The following is a 22,416-nucleotide window of genomic DNA, read 5'->3' as shown; positions in this document are numbered from 1 at the left end:
GTTTCCCTTGTAGTGGATGGTTTCAAGCGCAGAGCAGCTTACTGACATTCAACATCATATTCATCAAAATAATGATACATTATCACTGTAAGTGATTAAATGTCAGGATTTAAAGTAAATCAAATCTTGAACACTGATACGAGTTTTCAGTACATCAAATCCATGAAATCTCTTCAGAAGCAAAAAATATTTCAAAAAAGGAAAACAATGCAGAGAAAAAAATAATCCACATCCATTCTAGGTTCCACCCTATGTCTCTCCTGCAAATCAGACGGCAAATATCTCAAACCTATTTTCTGTATATATTGTCATTCCCTTCTCTTATTCATCCTTCCACCTTCTCCACTATGGTTTCTGCTGATTAATTCTACCAAACAAGCTGTCACTAAGCGGCCAATGCCATCTCTTTTCACAATGGAGGAGCACTTTCCATCTACATTTTCACGAATGCGTTGAATCTTCTAAGCATTTTCCGTCTTTCAAACATGGTCTTCTCAACTTTCTCTCTTGTCCTGTTAACATATGGTCATTCCCCTTGCTTTCCTTTGTAGCGTTCCCTCCCTTTTAACGTTAAGGTCTTAGTATTCAATTTTCAGTCCTTTTCTCATTTGATACTCTCCTCCTATTTGATCACTTCTTCTGTTCCATGCTTTACACTTCATGGAATTGCTTATAAGTTGCCATCTCCAGTATCCAATGGACATTTGCACTGAAATGTCTACTAGTTAACTATAGGTAATATCTACTGCTATAATTTCTATATGCTCGCATGACATGATCCACCTTCTGCTGGGGGAATTCCATTTTCCCACCTTCTCACTGTAGCACTAAATTTAACTGATAGTAATTTCTACTACAAATTAGTACTATTTTAAAAATAATTAAATTTAATTGTGAATTAACTGATTTTTAAAAAATATTTATTTATTTATTTGGCTGTGTCAGGGCTTAGTTGTGGCACACGGGTTCTTCATTGCTGCGTGCAGGATCTTCATCGCGGCATTCGCGATCTTTGGTTGCAGCATTCAGGATCTTTTAGTTGTTTGCGGCATGTGGGCTCTTAGTTGTGGCATGCAGGATCTAGTTCCCTGACCAGGGATGGAATCCGGGCCCCCTGTATTGGGAGAGCAGAGTCTTAAACACTGTACCACCAAGGAAGTTCCTGTATTAACTGATTATTGTTTTTAGGTTACTTTCCTTTAAAAAAAAAAATCAAAGTTACCCAAAGCAGAATTGGATTAGTTATGTACACCTCTAGGTCCTGAGGGCAACACACGACCTGGCTAGAAGAAGTCTATTTTTGTTTCTAATGTGAAAATCGTAATGATGGGTCAAGGAATTGTAACATGCATTCTTTAATCAGGTTGCACATTCAGGCTTGGTGTTTCTTTCTTTTTTTTTTTTTTAGTGGTACGCGGGCCTCTCACTGTTTTGGCCTCTCCCATTGCAGAGCACAGGCTCCGGAGGCGCAGGCTCAGCAGCCATGGCTCACGGGCCCAGCCGCTCCGCGGCATGTGGGATCTTCCCGGACCGGGGCACGAACCTGTGTCCCCTGCATCAGCAGGCGGACTCTCAACCACTGCGCTACCAGGGAAGCCCCTTGGTGTTTCTTTTTTAAAGAAAAAAAACAAAACAGGAAGTTTTCTCTAGTAAGAATTTAATGAACGAAGAAAACTCACAAACTGAGTTAATACAAAGTATATATTTTTTCTCTTAACCACATTGTATACATGCACATAATATTATGTAAATAAAAATAATTTAAATCTTTATAAATAGTAAAATAAATATTAAAATAGATAAATAAATATTTAAGTAGGTAAGTAAGTAGATAGATCAGCATGGGCATCTATGAGGGACGAGTGCCTGTAGAGTAGAACATCATGTTGCTTAATATTCCTGAAAACACTTGACAAATTAATTCAATTCAGGGCATGAGGAGAGCAGAAATGAGAGTCTTTGACACGGCAGCACAGGTGGAAGTGTGGTCTCGTTAGTGAGAATCATTTCCGTGTTGAACCAGGTGTGTGTCATTCCTTCCTCCTGAGTCTTTCTTGCAAGTTTGTTGATGAAGAGAAGGATCTCATGACTTCTGCTCTGACAATCTCCCAGGCACAAGGGCTGTATTTCTTCTCTTGCAGATAGACAGTGATTCTGTGGAAGTATTTCCTCACAGCCAGGATGGAGTCCTCCTTCAGCAGGGGAGTCCCTTCCAGCCCCGCCTCCTGCATCAGACAGGCTTGCAGGTCAGTGAGCTGCTGATAAAGTGCAGTGCAGAACTTGTCCAGGAGGGTCTCATCCCAAGCGGCAGCCGAGCCCTCTGTGCTGAAGAGCTGGAAGGTCTGCTGGATCATCTCATGGACGACAGCGATGGCTTGAGCCTTCTGGAACTGGTTGCCTCCAAACGCCTCCTGGGGGAATCCAAAGTCATTTCTGTCCTTCAGGCAGGAGAAGGGGGAGATTCTCCTCATTTGTTGCAGGAGCATCAGGGCCCTCGTGTTAGCCAGGCTGTGGGTCTGAGGCAGGTCGCAGCCCAGAGAGCAGTTGGAGTTGCAGCTGAGCAGCACCAGGGCCAGGAGTAAAGACAAGGTTGGGGCCATCGGGGACCCTGAAGATGCTGCCGGCCTGGCAGAGGTGGGGGGACTCTGTGAACCCTGCTCTCTAGGTTCTCTGAAGACTTTCCTTCAGGCCTGGGTCTTAAATGGGAATGAATTGGTTTCCATTTTCTGAATGTTCCCTCTTACTTTCTACTTCTGTTTTTGCTTTTCATTTTGCACTCTCCAGATAGGTTAGGGCAGCGTTTCTCAACCACTGTTTTTTATCCTTGCCTCCCCTTCTCCTGCCCACAGAACCTTTCTAGATATTTTTTTTCCATATGGCCCCCCTATGAAATTTTGATACACAGATATACGGTGTACATCGATATGTACTCCATGCATATCTCTACTTTATAAATAGAAAAAGAAAGTGAAAAGTTTTTTCTTTTTATTCGATGCAGGGGTGAGTATGACAAAAAAAATTAGGCTAAAAATTAGCTGTAAAAGCTACTGCAATTAATTTAACATTTTGGTTAAGGGTGCAGAATGACTTTTAATGTAATACATTTACTTAATAAATAGGAATGTATCAAATTACATATTCAATAAAAATTTATACAAATACTTCATAAGAATACCAATGTATAGATATATTTAAAAATCTATCAAAACTGCTAAAACCATTGAAAATTTAAATGATTTTCTTAACATTTATTTTTAAGTAATTATTAGTTTTGATTCATATCATAAAATGATTTCTAACTTCACTAGCTGCTAGATATTCCTCTAGATATTGTCAACAACTTTTTCTCTTTAGGACTAGACGTAATTATTGATCTCCTAGATAACTTTTTTAGAATTAAATAATAAAATACAACCTATTTGTGCTTAATTCCCGATGCCCACATCACACTGAGGCTCAAACATAAGCAAAATCCACAAGACAGACAAGGACAGCTCATAAGTAAGCAGAGGCCACCTCTCACATTATGACTTTGTGTTCAAGCATATGATGGAGAGAAAGTCCTCTAATGAAACATCAAGCCACCGTAGCTTGTAGCACTGATCCTGCATATTGTGTATCTTCCATGCACTCAATGTCATACTCATGCCTCTCATCTCATACACAAGAAAACCCAAAGAGAAAAATGAATACAAAGGAATGAGATTTTGCTGGATAGGGTTGAGCTTTGGAGTGCCACCCACCATTGTAGTAGCTAAGATTTGTTCGCACCCCTAAGAACTAATGTTTGCACCCGTGGGAGCGATCTGCTCCCAGATCACTGGGAGCAGCGATCTGCTCCCAGATGATTTAGGAATCATCATCGATTTGAATCTTTCTCTGTATTTTTGCATTGAATTTCAGATTCCCCAAAGGACTGTCAGAGGTTCCAATCCAAGCCTATTCTTTTCAAACAAAAGAAAACCATCTTTGTAATTAATTGAGAACTGGATAAATATTGATTGGTATCATGGAAAGAATTAACTTTCAACTCTGATCATGAATTCTTTTATTTTGCAGTGGATGTTCTGTGGCCTCAGCCCTCTGTAATTCCGATCTTTCAATAAATAATAGGTATGTGACTGTCTTTGGCAAATCAGCTCTGTAGCAACTGGACTCTTTCGTATTCTCTGTGGTATCCTCAGCACCAGGCCCAGTTTAATCACGCAACAGGTACTTTTAACTAAAGCAGTTTCTCAGATGTTCTCCTCCCACTGGAAGGCAGTTACGAATGACCAAGCTATTTTCCTTTATCACGGTCGTATTTGCTGGGATTATAATAGACAGTGGCTAGTATTCCCACTCTACTCCTACTGGTATCAGTCATGCCTACTGAGTTTGTTGCTAAAACCACTAGGATTCTCTTTCCTTCACGGTGCATATGGCTCTGGGGATTCAAGTTGTAAGAGCAGCACAATTTTCAGCCTTTGCCCGGCACTCTATTAAACTCAGGAGGATGGCCTCGTCGCTAATTTGTCCTGTACTAGGGCATGACAGAAAATAACCAGCTTGGTGTCACATACAGAGCCACGTATCTGAACTCAAACTCTCCCTGATTCACACAGGTCACAGCAACCAGACAATTAACCAGGTTACTCTTTGGTGGATCTTTACGGATGGGGCAATGACTACCTATATACGGAGATTCTTTGGAGACTCCTCACAAAGACTGATGAATGATCATTTTCATCCTGTGTCTTCATTCCCTTTCAAGGGACGATGGGGTCCATTTCAGTTTGATTTCCAAATTTTGACACATAATAATTAAAGCATTACTGCAGGTTGAAAATCAAGAGTTTGGATTCTGAGTCCTCGGTCTGCTCTTTTGGCCTGATAAATGGCTCATTCTTCTTTATTTACATGAATATATTCTGTCTTCTGGTTGCCAAGACATGTAGCCTTCAATGCCCTTTCTGGTCTGAATGTTTCCGTCCCCACAGAATTCGTATTTGGAAGTCCTAACCCCCAAAGTGATGGTATCAGGTGGCTGGCCCTTTGGGACTTGATTAAGGTGTGAAGATGGAGGCCTCACGAATGGAATTAGTGCCCTCATCAAAGAGTTCAGAGGTAAATGCCGCCCTCTCCTGCTGTATGATGATACAAGGAGAACTCTGCAGTGTGAGACCTGAAGCAGGCTCTCACCGGAACTGGACCACGCGGACACCCAGATCTTGGATTTCCAGACTCTAGAACTGTGAGCAATACATTTCTGCTCTTTACAAACTACCCAGTCTATGCTCTTTTGTTGAAGAAGCCCAAATAGTAAGACATGACCTGACCTATTGTGTCCTCAGAATACCTCGCAGAGGTCTGTAAAATACCTAAAGCGAGAGGCACCATCTTACCCAACCCCGTTTCCTAGACAGCTAGTCCAGTCCCTGTCATTTCAGGAGCTCAATCCATACTCATGAAGGGACCAGTGATGATAGTAATAGGAGAAGGAACAATACCAGCATATATTAGTTAGATATGATATGAGAGGACGATAATCTACAGAGACTTTGGAAATTCTTCATGGTTCTACAAGGGAAGTGATAATGGAATATTGTGTGAGATATTTTTTTAAAGATCATTTGCAGGAATATTTTCTTCTTCAAGTTTGCATTTTCAATACTTAGAAGATCAGGATGAGAGCCATGGGCCTGGACGCAAATGGAAGAGTTGCTCTCCATTTTTTCTTCAGTCATCCTCAAGTACTTGCAAGGAGCTGCCTGATCATACTTTCCTCGTCTCCCTCAGGCAATAAGGAAACAACTTGTGTCTACATTTGTGGATATTTTCCTCATAGGCTATGCCTTTGGGCATCAATTTGAATGCTCCTTTCCAACAGTCTATGATGCTGTGAACTCTTGAGTGACATCCGTGTCATCTTCCCCAAGCTGAACTTGTGGAATGCGAATTTGGGTCTGATTGTGGGTTTCTTTGTTTTTTTAAAATTTCTTTATTTCAGCAAATGAACAATAAAAATACATGAAATCATAATACCACTGAGTCTGAGAATAAATATCCAAACTTGACTGTTTTCTTTCTTTTAAGGCAGAACTACAGGATGAGATTTTTTTAACTTTTTATTTCATACTGGAGTATATTTGATTAACAATGCTGTGCTAGCCTCAGGTGTACAGCAAAGTGATTCAGCCATACACATTCATGCATCCATTCTTTCTCAAACTCTCCTCCCATCTAGGTTGCCACATAATATTGAGCAGAGTTCCCTGTGCTACACAGTAAGTCCCTGTTGGCCATCCATCCCAAATATAGCAGTGTGTACATGTCAATCCCAAACTCCCCAACTATCCCTCCCCCACCCTTCCCCCCTGGTAACGATAAGTTTCTTCTGTTAGTCTGTGGGTCCATTTCTGTATTGTAAATAAGTTCATTTGTATCATTTTTTTAAGATTCCACATATAAATGATATTTCTCTTTCTCTGTGGGTCAGATTGTTTTTTAATGAAGTGTGTGCAAGCAAGAACATTAGTTGTTCCCCTCCACCCCACCCAGAACTTCATTAGGACAAATAGTGTAAAGATGAAAAGTGGTCTTAGGCACTGAACTTGTCTCCTCGTCTATTAATCATCCAATAATTTGCCAACTTCTTTGCAGTGAGATTTCCACGAGGATAAAATCCAGGCCATGTAATGTGAGCAGAAGTGCTCTTGCCCTGTATAGTCCTGGCCCTTGAAAACGTCCCATGTGATGCACCAGACTTTTTCCCTTTACCACTGAGTGGAATAGACTCAAATACTGCAGAAAAATTTGCAGTCACCTGTTGATGATGGAAAAATCCACAAAACGGGGGGTACCCATGTCCCCGAATCACTCTTTGGAGAGCAACCTAGAACATCCATCTGATCAGGAATGCCTGCCTTGTGTTCTTATACCAGGGAAAGATAAGATTCTATTATGATCAAATTCCTGACAGCATTCTGTTTACCCGTTACAGCAGTCAGCATTAAGTTAACTGACAAATATCTTTAACACCACACCATCCAGAAAACCTTTCTATACTTCATGTGTTGAAAATAGCAAATACCTCTGCCAAAACTTAAAGTGATCTGTTAAATTACGTTATAAAATTATTTATACAGGAAAAGAGATTGTGTTCTGTCAAAACCTTCTTTAAAATCATGATTTTCATTTCAGACATTTTTCATCCTGTGAGGAAACACAAGTCGAGATTGCTTTGGACTTGAACACTAATGTAATTGAATGAGAAGTGTCACGAGTATAAAAAATATTCTGTATTTGTTGACATTTCTTTGAGGATTCTTACATAAGGGAAAGGCACCTTTTAATTTCCACTCTGACAACCTCCCAGGCACAGGGGCTGTATTCCTTTGCCTTCAGATAGACATGGATTCCATGGAAATACTCCCGGGCAGCACGTCCCAAATCTCGACAATCCAGATGGTCTTTTTTCATCTGCTCCAGTCGGTGCAGCCTCAGATGAAGGCTAGAGAGAAGTTTATCGAGGAGGGTGTTGCTCCAGGCAGCACGGCTGTCCTCCGTGGTGAAGAGGTTGAAGATCTGCTGGAGCATCAGACGGTGGTGACAGGTGCCTTGAGTCACCTGGATTGGGGTGATATTCTCTCTTTTCCAAGGAAATTTGAAGTCGGTTCTGTCCTTTAGGCACCACTGAGAGGGGATCCTTTGCATCTGTTCCAAATGTTGGAAGACGTCCTTGTTTTCCTGGCTATGGCTTCTAGGCAAGTTCCAGCCAAGAGAGTAAGCAGGGATAGAGCAGAGCATCACTCCTGCCACTAGCAAATAGATCTGGGCCATTAAGAATGAGTGATTCACTAGACGGCCGCCAGGAGACGCGTGGGCACCGCCAAACAATTAGTGGGAAGCTTCCTTCCCTGGAACTGTGGACAGCGTCCTTCCCTAGGCGGCCGGTAGAGGGCGCAGGGCTTGTTTGGGAAACGCCGACTATTCAGTTTGCCTTCTGCAGCTCGAGAGACAGGGCGAAAAGTAGTCAGAGGCTGCTTTAATAATCAGCATAGGGCGCGAAACACCGTTTTCTCGGCGCTGAGTGTTGAAGAGGAAGCCTTGTCGCGGCCTCGCCACAGACATTTTTGTCTGGCTGGGAACAAGAACCTTGCATTTTCAGGCTTCCCCTGAGTTTTGCGCCTTATTTTCTCACAGAAAGTTGAGCGAGGCAATTTTTGGGAAAGAAGCCTTTTTCTGAGCGGTCTGAGGTGGGGAATCAGAGCGATTCCTAGCCTCAGAGAAAGGGGAGCCGATTTTTCAGATTCGGGCTCGTTTCTGGCGCGAGACAGCGAAGGCCCATTGAAAGGGGAACGCGGCGGCGGCGGCGATGGGACGACAGGACGGTGTTGGGGACGCCCTGAGGGGTGAGTCGGAGCGCGGCCACCACCGGGGCCGAGGACGCGGGAGCTGAGCGCCCGTGTAGATTCTCTGGGACTTCATGGTGTTTTTCAAGGATACAGCGTTAAAGTGAGGGAGAAAGTATTGAATATGTGAAAAGTAGGAATATTAAAAAAACTCACAGCCTTTTATTTTTTACATTTTAAAATTAATTTTATATTTAACTTAATTCATATCATATTTAAATTAAATATTTTAAATGTTTCATATTTTTATAAATTTATGTTAAAATATTTTCAATATTAAGCATAGAATATTAAAATGTATTTTCATATTAAAATATAGCATTTTATTAAACTTTATTTAAACTGTATTGTCTTTATACTAAAGTAAGTATTTAATATAATTAATTATTTGTTTATTTATTTTAGGCTGGGTTTATTTATTTTAGGCTGGGTTCAGTCTTCATTGCGGTGGCTTCTCTTGTTGAGGAGCACAGGCTCAGTAGTAGCAGCACATGGACTCAGTTGCTCCACGGCATGTGGGATCTTCCTAGACCAGGGCTCGAACCCGTGTCCCCTGAGTTGGCAGGCGGATTCTTAACCACTGCACCACCAGGGAAGCCCCAAGCATTGGGAAGCCCCAAGTATTTAATATAGTTTTACTTTTCTATCTTTAATGGAAGGCAACTCATTAATATTTTCAAGATTACTTTTTCACTTGTTTTTAATTGAGGGAATTACCATGTGTGACAATTTCTAATGACCCCGTGATAGCCTTAACTGATTTCTAACTCATGTTCCTGAAATGTCTTTCCCAGGACCTCACCTTGACTATAAGGTTAGAAAGAAGAGTTGGGGTGTACAAGCAGATTTCATTTACATCATGAAGGCTTACTTTGTAAGACTGTCAGGGCCATGCAAATGGAGGTCAACTTCATTTCTTTACTTAAAATTTTTATATTTTGTTCCTCGTGCATATTTTGGTATTAATTTTCATTTTAAAATATTGCATTAAAACATCCTTTATCTTAATGACTTAGATTTGGTGCCTTCTTACCATTCGTGCTTTAGAGAAGTACTAGCTTAACGTTGCCCTAATGCTAACCCAGGAAATAGCTTTTGAATTAGAGTATTGTGCTGTTCCATGGCTGAAAATCTAGGAATGCTTTAATTCTCATCATCTCTCCCCCATATATATATTTCTTACCATTTTCCTGGTCTCTACAACATTATTTTAATGTCTTTTTTTAAAGGAAGAAAAAACCCTTTTGACTGCCTTCTTCTCATTTTCTCAACTCACACCCCGTTGGCTATGGTAACCACAAATCTGATCTTTTTCTCTGAGGTTATGTGTTTGTTTTTAAGGTACAATTTAATCTGTGTCTTAAAAATTAACACCAGAGGTGGTCTGAAACAAAATAAGGTGAGGAAAAGGACTATTTATCTCATTTATACTAGTCACAGAGCAGCCTTTTTTTTTTTTTTTTCTTGGGGGCAGGAGGTCAAAACACTTTCTTAGATGCTGCAAAGAGCTTCAGCTGCTGTAGGATTTCTCTCTTTAATGTACGGGGCACTGCTCTAAGGGTGGAGACTAGGTCTCTACTCCTTCACAGGCCTACAGGCAATCCCTCTCCTAGAGTTTGCATTTGGGGGCCTCAACATGCAGACCCCTGAGTGTTAAGGAACCTGTAGTCAGAGCTTCTCTTGGCTGGGCTGAGGGTGGACTATACAGGTTACCATTTGTTATATTAATACAAAAGGCTGCTATCATTCACTCTGTTCCAATTCTCAGCCTGTACTTTGCAAACTTTATTTTATTTGATCTAGGCAATGTCTTGTGTGACCACAACTAAAGGTGTCTCCATTTCTTAAAAGAGGAAATGAAAATCTGATGTCATTTAAATTCAGGAGCCCCAGATTTTTGTCAGAGTGGAGCCTTCTGCTGCTCCCAGGCCCTCCTCTTCATCAGCTCTGAGCACTGGCCCTCAGCTGCACTGAGCACGTGGTGCTTCCTTCATCCTAATCCTGCCTCTAAAGTCTGTCCTCCCTGCTCCCTGGAGGGCAGTCACCATCCCTGCCTCACTTTCCTGGAATCCACATTGCCAAGCGCATTGTCACATATATATGCAGTCAAAACATTTCTGGTGACAGAATGAAGAGAACTGCATGGATTCACCCTTGCTGTTCATTTTTATGTCACCATTATCTGTAAACTGTCAGAAAATGTGAGCTATGGTCCTGTAAAGAAATGTGGAAGAATTTAAATCTAATGTACGAGTCCCTTTAGAGGAGAATGCAGAGAGGTGAGGCTAGTTGTATTTTGGTGCAATTTAAGAAGTGGCAAAATAGAGTACAGGGTCAAAACTCTAAGTATTCGTATTAGAACTGAAAAAGAGATATATTGAGACTCAGGTTTTTATTTCAACCTTGGGTCTCATTTAGATGAATACATCCTATTGGACTGATACTCTTTCATGTTCCAGGAGTGTGTTTAATGTCCAGTGTAATAAAAGAATTGAAGTTGTGACATTCCATGTTGCCCATAAATGGCTTATTTAAGAATCTCATTTGCAGGCAGGTACTCAGAGCAGCTGGATACAGGCTCCCACAGCCAGACACCTGCATCACCAGGCTCACCGGGGCCTGCCACCCTCCTCACTGAGGACACCCAGGATGATGTTCTCCAGCTCTGTGTACACCCTTAGCTGTCACCTGGCCCAGAACCACAGCCTGCCAAAGCAGGAGACCCTCACAGTCCTGCCCCTAACAGGGAGAATCTTCTTTGTTTTCCTGCCTGAAGGACAAGAAGGTTTTCAGGTTCCATCAGCACCAGCTGGCTGACAGCCAGTTCCAAAACGCTCAGGCCGCCTCATTCTCCATGAGACGATACAGCACTTCTCCATCGTCTTCAGCACAAACAGCTGAAATTCCTCAGTGGGCTTGATCAACAGTGGGCAGATCTGGAGACTAGTTTGGTGCAGGAGATGGAGAGGAAAAGACCCTGCTGGGCAATGAGGACTCCAGCCTGACTTTGAAGAACTTCCAAAGGAGCAGGCTCGATCTGAAAAGAAAGTCCACAGCCGCTGTGCCCAGGACAATATGAGAGTGGCAGTTAAGGCGTGAAAATCAGAGTGTGCTTTCCCTGTATGTTCAACCTCAGAGAACCCAGGAGTGGGAAAAGGAGACCTGGACCCAATCTTCTACAATGGAGTCTTCTCTGCTTAAAGGTGGCCTCTAGCGTGTCAATATTCACTCAGATCAATGACTTTTCTTCTGATTCAGCTGTAAATGCATCGAGTCATCTCAGCACATTGTTTTTCAACAGTAAGTGGAAACAATACTTTTGAATGGGGAGAAAATTTATTTTTAATTTGTAATGATTAGAATTTATTTCTCTATGATGATTTTTATATTTACCACATTTATTCTTCATATTATGATATGGTCAGCTTTGTGTCTTGTTTTCCTTTGCTTTGGGGGTGCAAAAGGTATATTTTAAGTGTTAGGTTTAACTCATACTCTTAAAGAAAATCAGAGTGTCCTTAAACCTTTAATCTGCCTAAAAATCCAAAAGGAACATAAATAGTTTTATTCATTTCATTGGTTCTTAAAATATTTTGAAGTATCTCTGCTTTCGGGATTTTACTTGTGTTTTTTAATATATTGGTAGATAAGACAAAGATATTACTTTCTTAATGGAGCACTCTGTCAGAGAAGACAGGCCTTAAAGAGTAAAAAATTAGCTTGAAACCCTTTCTAGGTTATGAAGGAGATGCACAAGGCATTATGACAGGTTATAGCAGCTGGAGCTATTCTCTTTTACTTGTTCTTTCTTGGAGAAAGCATGTCTAATGGTTGCTGATTCAGTTTCAGCAGTTGCATGATCAATGAACTGTGAAATATATTATAGAGTCATGGAATTTAAACTTCAACAAAGAAGTGTGACTATCCCTTTTATTGTTGGCACTGTGGTGGGTGCCAGGTGCAATGAAAATAGTAGACACATTGCCCGCTGTCACAGAGCTTGCAGTCTGGCGGGGATATGGGTAACTAGGTGTTCAATGAAAGGAATGCTAATGCTGTGACAGGGAAAGTACAGGTTCTTGGGAGTATGTGGGCTTGCATGGATCAGGGAAAGCTTCTGCAAGAGCAGTTGGTAAGCTGGCGTCCCAGGGGCCTGCAGGGGTTTGCCAGGTAATTGCATGATGGTCAAGTTTGGCCATGTATGGAGATCATCTAGGGTAGCAGGTAAATATGAGGGTTTGGAGCTAATGACATATGTTTGGAGATGTGACTCTGGGTAAAGACATGCATATGGAAGTCAACAGTCATAGAGAGGACGTTTGGAACTATTTGGGGGGTTGAGACTATATGTGCAGAGAGGATGAAGTGCGGGACTAGCATAGATCTTTGAGGAACACCAATTCCCTAAGATGAGAGTGTGGAGTCAACAAAGGAAGGAGAGAAGGAGGGGCAGAAAAGCAGAGGATGGTGGTGACACGGAGACCAGATGAGCGTCAGACTTTAAAATGGCGGGTATAATAACAAGTATCTGATGCTTCGGACATGTCAGCCAAGGCTGCTTCACGTTGATCTCTAACCTCAGTAAGATGTAGCTTATTGGCAATATCTTATGACCTAGTAAGTATCTTAAGAAATTAATCTCAATTTTCAAGATATCTTTTTCCTCTCATTTGTTTTAAGCAAGGGTGTTAGAAGACCCTTAAGGCTTCATAGATTAAGCATTCAGCTTTATGTATATAATCAGTGGTTTTCATTGGACAGTTTTATTCACTACTTGAAAATGTCATTTTATATGGATAAGTTGCATAAAAATTTGTAATCTGCATCAAAATGCTTTTAATTTCAGCATGGTGTAAATTTAAACTTAATATATTACTTTCTACTTAATATTGGTAAATATCTTCTGTGCCAATGCACTGACTGCATTTTCTTTTGATGCCCACTAGAGATCCATAGGTATTTGTAATCTAGTGTTTGGTACATCTGTGGAATATTGCATTTGCTAGTAGAATTTAAAAATGTGTTTGTATGCTTTGCACAATACTTAAAATGATGATCCTGTTTTAATTCACAGAGGTAGAATTTTTGCATAACAAAATTATGAGCTCAGTAAAGCACAAATATGGCATTATATCAATATCTTTTGGGGACTTCCCTGGCGGTCCAGTGGTTAAGACTTCTCCTTCCAGTGCAGGGGGTGTGACTTCTATCCCTCGTTGGGGAGCTAAGATCCCACATGCCTCAGGGCCAAAGAACGAAAACATAAAAAAAACAGAAGCAATATTGTAACAAATTCAATAAAGACTTTAAAAATGGTCCACATCAAAGAAAATCTTAAAACAATATGTATCTTTTGAGTGGACATGAAATAATGGCTTTTACTCCTTTGTGCATACCTGTCACAATAACAACTATCATTGCTATGTTTAATATGTCCCTGGTGCTTAAAATAATCTGCTCACTTAAGATAACTTTATGACTTGTTATATTCTCATGATATAGAGCATATAACATGCGATGGTATGTTGAATGGAATATAGTAGTCTCATTATCCCTATTCTAAAGCTGAGAAAAGTGTACTATAGGAAAAAGAAAACAATTGCCCTAAATCATGCATGAAGCCGAAGGAAGGCTAAGGAGATGCCGAGCTAACAAATCTACTGGTCACCTGAGAAGACAAGAGTAACCCACAAGAGAAGATGCAGCAAGACTGTCATTTTCAAACAGTTTTACTGGCACAACTATGTTAAGCTTATTACACTTATCACTTTTATTCACAACTCTGAGGACCAATGATGTCCCTAACAGTGTGCAGGTTACTGGGTGGGAATAAGAAGTGTAGCTGGAGAGTGAGCTGAGTGCTATGGTACCTGATGTGGATGGAGATCTCTTTCCTAAGCCTGATAAGACTATGCTGTTCCACTCCCAGGTTTGCGAAGACCCTATACTGCACTGCCTCCCCTTTGGCCTCCTCTTGTCCCTGCTTGCTCAACCACAAACATGGCCAGGAGTTCTGCATCCCTGCTGCTCCAGAGCCTGTCCCATGAGAAAGGAAAGGCGAAAAGTCCTCAGCTGTACACTTTCATTAAGGCTAAATTGAGAACTGGGGAGCTGAGCTGCTTTGCCCAGCCTTCCTCAGGACGCAAGAAGGCCTTGGAGTTAGTTGAAAGTTATTCTCCATCAAAATATTTGGAGTCCTCTGGTTTGTTCCATTTCCTTCTGAACTTGAGACCTCAGGAATGCCAAATTCCAGTGCTGTTTTGGGGAATATGTGAAGTTTCTTGTCTCTGTTCCTAGAGGCTGATTGGGACATTTGGGAATCTATGTGCCTGAGTAACCCCAAACATTCCCACCCACGGCTGTTTACAGATCAGTATCATGCTGGAGAAGGGGAAGGACTGGGAAGTCCAGTTCCTGAGACTCGTTCTTTAATGGATTTTCTCAATTTTTAAAGCCCCTCAGCATTTGTCAAGTTCCTATGCTTTTGTATTTGCTTTGTGAAGGGCTGTATTCATCATGACACAAATGAAGGCGGCTGAGATGGTAGAGGGTGTGCCAGGCCACTGTCAGACTCCCTCCCTAACCTTCTTCTGCCTCAAACACTCAAAGTCAGCTCTCAATCAGAACTGGAGAGCCTCTTCTTTTCTCTAAACCCAGCTCCTGGACTACTGCATCCTTCCCCCAAATGCAGCAGAGACAAAAGAAAACACTCTTTTTTAGAAGAAACAATTTACTTGTGAAGAATGAACTTTGCTGTTTTTGAGAGAGACCATTTTGTTTTCAGAAGATGCCTTACCCCAAGGCTTCCTTCCATATTCTGTTCCCAATGGGACTCCCTCGTGTCAACCTCTTGCTGGACTAGGACCCTGGAATTCCACAGGGCCAGCTAGCAAGAGGGATGCCTGAGATAACAGAAGATATGAATCACCTTTCTGAAGAGAGGGTGGGGCTGGTGTCACATGAGTGCCTTTCAGGTGAGCTCTGCAAACCAAAAATAGGAGCCTGGGTGTGTCTAGTGAGAGTGGAAGCAAAGAGAGAGTGGAACGTGCTGAGTAGACTGTTCTACTGGGAAGAGATTCTTTCGAGATTAATGTGCAGGAACTAGAATTCGAGGTCGGAGGTTCATTGACATTAATAGTAGGGTCCATGTGTGTAGAGCGGTGTCATTTCAAAGCTCTTTCACACACATTGCCCCAGGCCATCATCACAACAATCCTGGACTCTCCCAGACACAGACTATGACACTCAGGGAGGTTAAGTTGTCTGAGTCATTACCCAAAATTTTGCCACCAAAACAGTCATTGTTCCACCACGTCTCACACTGTCACTTGACGGGTAAGTGCCATGGCCCAGCTTTCACATGGACGAGCAGAGCGTGGGTTAGAAGTGTCCCAGGTCCTGACTTCTTTGCTTTCTAGCTCTGAGTCTCTCCTCTGGGGGGCCATCATTTTCTGAGAGTACAGGCTCTAGGAGGTGACATTGCCAGCAATTATAGACCTGGGACTGTATGGAGAAGAGAACTAAGATCAAACCCGGGAGAGCCCAGGATTAGAGAGCAGAACCTTACCTTTCATAGCTCCTGCTTTTTTCTTCCTGATTCTGTGTTGCTGCTGAAAGCCCAAAAAATGAAAGAGTTCAGAAGCTATTTTGTGCCTATCTCATACTAAAGAAGCAACAAACATTATTAATGAAAAATGTTTGTGACTTTTTACATTATTTGAGGTCTCTGTTATTTCCATATTATTCATTTTTAAAGTAGATCTAAGTATTTTCTACTGATCCCTCTTTCTCAAAGAATTTTTACTAATTCCCAGAAAATCTTTCAGAAGTATAATACACAAGGACTTCCCTGGTGGCAGAGTGGTTAAGAATCCACCTGCCAATGCAGGGGACACGAGTTCAAGCCGTGGTCCGGGAAGATCCCACAAGTCGCGGAGCAACTAAGCCCGTGTGCCACAACTACTGAAGCCCGCGTGCCTAGAGTCCATGCTTCGTGACAAGAGAAGCCACCGCAGTGAGAAGCCTGCGCACCGCAAGGAAGAGTAGCCCCCACGAAGTAGCCGCAACGAAGACCCAATGCAGCCAAAAATAAAATGTAAATAAATAAATAAATTTATTTTTTTAAAAAAGAAGTATAATACACAGAAATTGCAAGTATCTTCAACATACAGCACAGGGAAATTTCACACACTGAATACATTGTGAAAGTAGCACCCAAGTTAAACGTAATAGATTTTGCCCAGGACCTAGCATGTTTCTTATGTTGCCTTCCAGTCGCTACCTCAGAGCAGCTCTCCTTCTCCTCCCCGATGGTAGCCACTCTGTGACTCTAACCGTCCTGATTATTTCTGACAGACACACTTGTATGCCTCTTGTGTATATTTACTCATTGAATCCTGAGAATAATCCTATGAAAAAATACTACTATTGTCCCCATATTAAAGATGAGGAAAGTAGGGAGCTTAGTGTTTGTGTTATTTGTCAAGGTCACACTGCTATTAACAGCAGAGCTGGGATCCAGTGCCATGAACCCTGGCTCCTTCTCAGAGGTTTTGAAAATCCTAGAGCTCTCCTTTCACTTGTGCTCTCTTCCTGTGGCTTTCACTCTAACAGAAACCTTGAAGCTGGAAACCTGCACAGAACCAGAGCAGCTGTGTGGCTGGTCAGTGAGTTGGAGGGACTGAAGGTATGTGTAAGGGATGAATGGTTCAGTAAAGCAGGGCCGGGGAGAAGGTGGGAGGAAGGTGCCAGGATTGGCCAGTCAACACCATATGTCACCAGCTTCCCTCGAGGAGATGACTCCTTCCCACAGGTATTTGCACCGACCACTCTTTCCTGGTGGTATAAATCAGTTACACCTATGACATCAGGACTAACCATTCTCCATAATTTCCAGGACTTCCCTCAATTCCATGGAATTCCACCTTTTGACAAGCATTTCCTGCAATGAAAGTGGTAGGACTGTTCCAAAGGACAAAATGGACAAATACTAGTCTGAAATAAATTTACATAGAAAAAAATCAGAATGTAGGTTTCAGAACTTACAAAACTCAAGATGTTTTCTCTCATAAGAATTTAATAAATAAAACAAAATGCAAATTTAATGAAATGGAAAGGTGAATATTTTCTAAATTTTAATACAATGTAAGTATAAATATATTTATATGAAAATATAAAAATAAGATACATAAATAAATAAATAAACAAATAAACAGAATAAATAAATAACAGGGTAGTCATTGCTTAGGGACTGATGCCCCTGAAGCGGAATAATTTTAACATATACTTGCTTATTACTACTGACAAAGTATTAGCTGAATTAATACAATAAATTCTGTGATTAAAATTGAAATAAGAGCCTTCTGAAATGACTAAAGACATGTGTGCAAGGGTGATAGGGCATCTTAGTCAATGAGAAACATTTCAAGGTGACCCCAGGTCTCCATCCATAGTTCTTATCCTTTCTTGCAAGTTGGTTGATGAAGACAGGGATCTCATGATTTCCACTCTGACAATTTCCCAGGCACAGTCACTGTATTTCTTCTCCTTCAGGTAGAGATGGATTCCCTGGAAGTACCTCTTCACGGCCAGTGTAGGGCCTGTCACTCCCAGGGCAGTTTCTTCATCTCGCATCGCCTGCACCAAGCAGCCGTCCAGGTCCTCCAGCTGCTGATGGAGTTCAGTGCGGAGTTTGTCCAGGAGGGAGGTGTCCCAGGCAGCAGGGGAGCGCTCTGTGTGGAAGAGGCGGAAGGTCTGCTGGAGCATCTCGTGGAGGACAGAGGTGGCCTGGGCCTTCGGGAGCTGGCTGTCATCCACCATGTCCTGGGGGAAACCGAAGTCTTTTCTGTCCTTCAGACAGAAGCGAGGGGAGATTCTCCGCATCTGGCCCAGAAGCATGAAGTTCTTCTTGCTGACCCACACGTGGTTCTGAGACAGGTCGCAACCCAGAGATCCACCAGGGCCGTAGCTGAACATCACCAGGGCGGTCAGTAGAGAGAGCACGAAGGCCATGGGGCAAATGAGGCTGCTGCTGGCCTGGCTGAGACGGGCGTCTGGGGGAGCCTTGGGGGTAGGTTCTCTGATGACATTCTTTCTAAGCAAGGCCATTAAGTAGGGAACACAGTAATTTTCATTTTCTAAACATTTCTATACACTTTTACTTCCTTTTTTTGATTTTCACATATCTTCTCGGTATGGTCTATGAAGATGTCATCATTGTAAACCATTGATTTTGCAAGAAGTTTAATTTTCCCAGTAATTTCAGATGTGCCCATCTAAATGGATATTTATTAATCAAATGAGAAAGGTTTTCGTCTTAAAGTCAGAAGAGATGTAGGTTTGTAAATACGCACATTCTATATCTCTTTCATGCATAAATGTTGGTCTTCTCTGTTCCAGGAACAAATTTTTAACCCTGATCTTAGGTTCCATTTTTACGTCTTACTTTACATAGGAAGGCAGCTCTCTCAGCCCTATTGTTTCTGTATTTGCATAGAGATTTACCAGATCACTCTGGCATAAGCTCTTTGAAACAAAAGATGGGTTTTGTTTAGTGTTTGATTTAGAGAAGAGGCTGATTATTATGAGTCCATGAGCTTCTCCCATGTTTCCTTTCCTTCTAGAACATGTTCCTTCATGTCCATGTGGTCATGCTTCAGGGGACCACGAGGTGAGGACTATTATAGATATTGTCCTTTCTTTCCACCATTTTCTTACTGGAGACCTATAGTCCTCCACAGGCTGGGCCAATACCCCCACCAGGAATCCTGGTTCTTTTCAGGAGAACATGGGTGTGGAGATCCTAATTCCAAGACAATTGTATTTCCCCAGCAGCACCTCAGTCACAAGGGAGAGATCACATGTAGTCACACCCTGTCCTCTAGAGTGACAGAGTCCCCTTCCTAACCTGGACTCCCACCCTGAGGGCAGGCTCACCACATCCCGAGGACTTTACAATCTCCTATCTGTGGAGGGGCTTGTTTATTTGTTGGGAAAATAATTCATCTTCCAGGACCCTCACCCTTGCCCCTGGAGTGTTTGTGTGAAGGACCCTAGTCCTCAGTGGTGACCTTCTCCCCTCCTGACCCACGTCCTCAGGTATCAGAAGTGTCAGCAGCCCTCCGATGCTAAGAGCAAAACTGTGTTTTCTCTAAGGTGGTGGAGGAGTTACCCAATTCTAATCATTTTATCCTGAGTAGACACATAATTTTTATTTTGCCAAACACAAATTTTATTATTCAACTCTTTTACTAAAACTAGTCAACACTTGTTATGCTCAAAGTTTCTGAGCTGGGGCCAGAGAATTCAGCGATGGTGTTGTCTCTCGTTAAAGCTTATGTCACAGAAACCAGTGAGGTTCAGTTGTTCATTCAGTCAGTTGATGCCAGTGGGCTTCTCCCTTCCTCTGTCTCTGTCTCCCTCTGAGAATGCAGGGCAGCGAGGCCCAGGATTAGGTCAGAGAGAAATCGCCTTCTTTCCTTTACTTGTGTGTAATGTTTCATTTAAAGTTTTTGTAACTAATATTCACTTAGTGACTTATTGGACAAGATTTGTCTCGCTGCTCCTGCATTAGTTCTGATTCATGATGAGGTAAGAGCAATAAAGGGAGGTAACGAAAGGCAAAGGGGCTCCAGTCTCTATCATATTCAAACTTTAAATTTTTTGTTTATCACTGCAACTGTCCTAGAAAGTAAAAGTCGACAGCTGTCTTGTGGGCCTAAAGAAAACAAATGTGAGTCTGAATGTCATGAATGTGAAAGAAGGGAAGTGATTTCCCCCTGACACAATGCCAGATTCTAAGTTAGCTAACTTCAGTGCAGCACAGTTGGGGACGAGGCTACGTCAGAGGAGAAGGATGAGGCCAATGTGAAAAACAGAAAGACAGGAACATGGTTGCTTCTGCCAGAAGCTCAGAAGAGACCAAGTCCTTGTTCAGTTGACGGCCTTCAGCTTCGCAAGACCAGCTCCCTCATCTTTCTTTCCTTTAATCCATGAATGATCAGTTTTGAGGAGAGAAGGAAGAAGTCACACCCACCAGCTCACAAGTGACTGGCAACCAGAACCCCAGTTGCCAGAACACTAACCCTGTCTGGGAGGATCAGCAAGATCAGTCTTGCTGAGCATCTGTCTAGGTGATAAATCCATTCCGGCAATGAGAAGGGTACTTTAAGAAAACTAGAATTAAAGGAAGGGAATTAGACGATTCCAAAAGATCCTGATCTTATCTGGTTAATAGTAATCGTGATATTAAAAAGTAAGAACTGAATGTTATTGCTTGCTACTAATGGACTAGCCACTCTCTAAGTTCTTTAAAATTTAGGGACTTCCCTGGCAGTCCAGTAGTTAAGACACCGAGCTTCCACTTCTGGGGGCACAGGTTCGATCCCTGGTCGGGGAACTAAGATCTCGCATGCCCCGTGGCGCAGCCAAAAAATAGAAAAAAAAATTAACTCAACACTCTCAATAACCCTATTGGATCAAACTCACTTATACAACTGGAGAGAAATATAAGTCTGGACGAATGACCTGTTCCAAATGTACCAAAGATACAAGGGCAAACCTTAGGGTGCTTACAATGATTTGTCTGAAAGCACCCATTAAAGAAAGCGAAGGCTGCACGTGAACATGATATTTAGGAACCAACGAAATAAGCAGACAGAGGACAGTGAGATGACAAAGGACCCTTATTCCACTTAAGATGCCACAGGGTTACTGTCTATGGCTTTGTAGGACTACATGGGGTGTGGTTTGAGTCAACTGAACTGACTTTAAGTTCTAATCAAAATAGAGAAAATCACTATTAAGTAGTTAGAAGGGAATAGATTTTTATGCCTATTAAAAAAAAAAAGGAAGTTTCCTACTGGCCTAGTGGTTACGATCCGGCACTCTCACTGCCGTGGCCCCGATTCAATCCCCAGTGAGGGAACTGAGATCACACAAGCCACGCAACGCCAAGTCTAAGATTTCGTGAGTGATTTCTTCAATGAAATATAGTAAAATAACTTTATTAACCCTAGAAGAGCTGACCCCTGGAATCTATGTATTTTTAACGCTTGAGTTTTCTTGTGAGTTTAAGAAAAAAAAAAGCACCTAACAATTTCTAGCCATGTGAGCTCTGACGTTTCTCCTTCAGGATGACAACTAAAAAGTCACTCACCATCTGGTTCTACAAGAATAAAGTCATTAGCCACAGCAGTCCCTTACCCCAACACGCCCTGACAGGAGTTCAGGAATGGGGCACCTTCTGCTCTGGGAAAACTGACAGAATAGGCCTGCAGGTAGTTAGATAATTTCCTGAGAAAATTCTATGAATTCAATTTTTTGCAACTTCTCATACTTAGAAAAGCACTAAAATCATTAAGAGTGACAAATGCTCCTCATGACTAGCAGCAACCTTCTACCAAGATGTGTCCTTGATTGCATGTATCCTCTTCACCACAATCACGTATATACTGACGTCCCCATTATGTGCTTGGAGAAATTCATCAGAGCTGACTGAGAGGCTGTCCTCCAGGCTATAGTCCTCAGTAAGTCCTCCCAAAAAAACTAAACTCCCCGCTCTTATGTTGTTGTTTGTTTCCAGTCAACAAGGACCTCACTGATTTCCCAGGAGACCTCCTCAGGTCAGCCTGCTGTTCTCAATCTCAATGAAGACACCTCCATTTCTCACGTACAGTCCAGGCTGGACATCCATTTGTTTACTGATAGAGTCCAAATAAGAATCTCTACTCTTTATTGTTCCAACTGTTGGTTAAGACGTGGGTACCGAAGAGGCCTTATGTATGACCAAGACGGCAGAGCATACGCGCTTCTTAGACAGAAGCAGTGAAGGTTTTTAATGGGCTCCTTAGCAGGGAGAGTCTGGCTTGAACTCCAGAGTCACCCTCATGGCCTTGTATAGTTGTCTTTATTTAAATTTCTAGCCTCAGCCCATTAAAACATCATAATACTGAAGAATTGAAATAAAAAGTATTATTTAAAAAATCATTTGTTAATAAAATGATATTTTTAGCCGTAATATAGG

The 22,416-nt window shown here is 41.9% G+C and overlaps 3 protein-coding genes across 3 annotated transcripts; all 3 read right to left on the bottom strand.

Moving 5' to 3' along the window:
• Positions 1-932: 932 nt before the first annotated feature.
• On the bottom strand, positions 933-5,891 carry LOC149748954 (interferon alpha-1-like). The gene has a single exon (XM_089913165.1). It carries the CDS (start codon positions 2,598-2,600, stop codon positions 2,031-2,033), a length of 570 nt encoding a protein of 189 aa, XP_089769291.1. The 5' UTR covers positions 2,601-5,891; the 3' UTR covers positions 933-2,030.
• A 1,318-nt stretch (positions 5,892-7,209) lies between these two features.
• Positions 7,210-10,453, bottom strand: LOC149748953 (interferon alpha-13-like). Its single transcript, XM_089913160.1, has one exon. The coding sequence runs from the start codon at positions 7,819-7,821 to the stop codon at positions 7,309-7,311; it is 513 nt and encodes a 170-aa protein (XP_089769286.1). The 5' UTR covers positions 7,822-10,453; the 3' UTR covers positions 7,210-7,308.
• A 7,283-nt stretch (positions 10,454-17,736) lies between these two features.
• On the bottom strand, positions 17,737-22,180 carry LOC149748952 (interferon omega-1-like). The gene has a single exon (XM_089913154.1). It carries the CDS (start codon positions 18,498-18,500, stop codon positions 17,817-17,819), a length of 684 nt encoding a protein of 227 aa, XP_089769280.1. The 5' UTR covers positions 18,501-22,180; the 3' UTR covers positions 17,737-17,816.
• Positions 22,181-22,416: the final 236 nt, after the last annotated feature.

The sequence above is a fragment of the Delphinapterus leucas genome, chromosome 6 (assembly GCF_059928025.1).
Source record: "Delphinapterus leucas isolate spDelLeu-1000000601 "Yukka" chromosome 6, BTC_Dleu_Yukka2, whole genome shotgun sequence".
Lineage (NCBI taxonomy): Eukaryota > Metazoa > Chordata > Mammalia > Artiodactyla > Monodontidae > Delphinapterus > Delphinapterus leucas.
Note: the sequence above shows the minus strand (reverse complement) of the source record. Positions and strands in the feature narration are given on the sequence as shown.

Bases quoted from the DNA above. Each gene is read 5' to 3' on its own strand.
- LOC149748954 (XM_089913165.1), bottom strand. From the start codon at position 2,600: ATGGCCCCAACCTTGTCTTTACTCCTGGCCCTGGTGCTGCTCAGCTGC.
- LOC149748952 (XM_089913154.1), bottom strand. From the start codon at position 18,500: ATGGCCTTGCTTAGAAAGAATGTCATCAGAGAACCTACCCCCAAGGCT.
- LOC149748953 (XM_089913160.1), bottom strand. From the start codon at position 7,821: ATGGCCCAGATCTATTTGCTAGTGGCAGGAGTGATGCTCTGCTCTATC.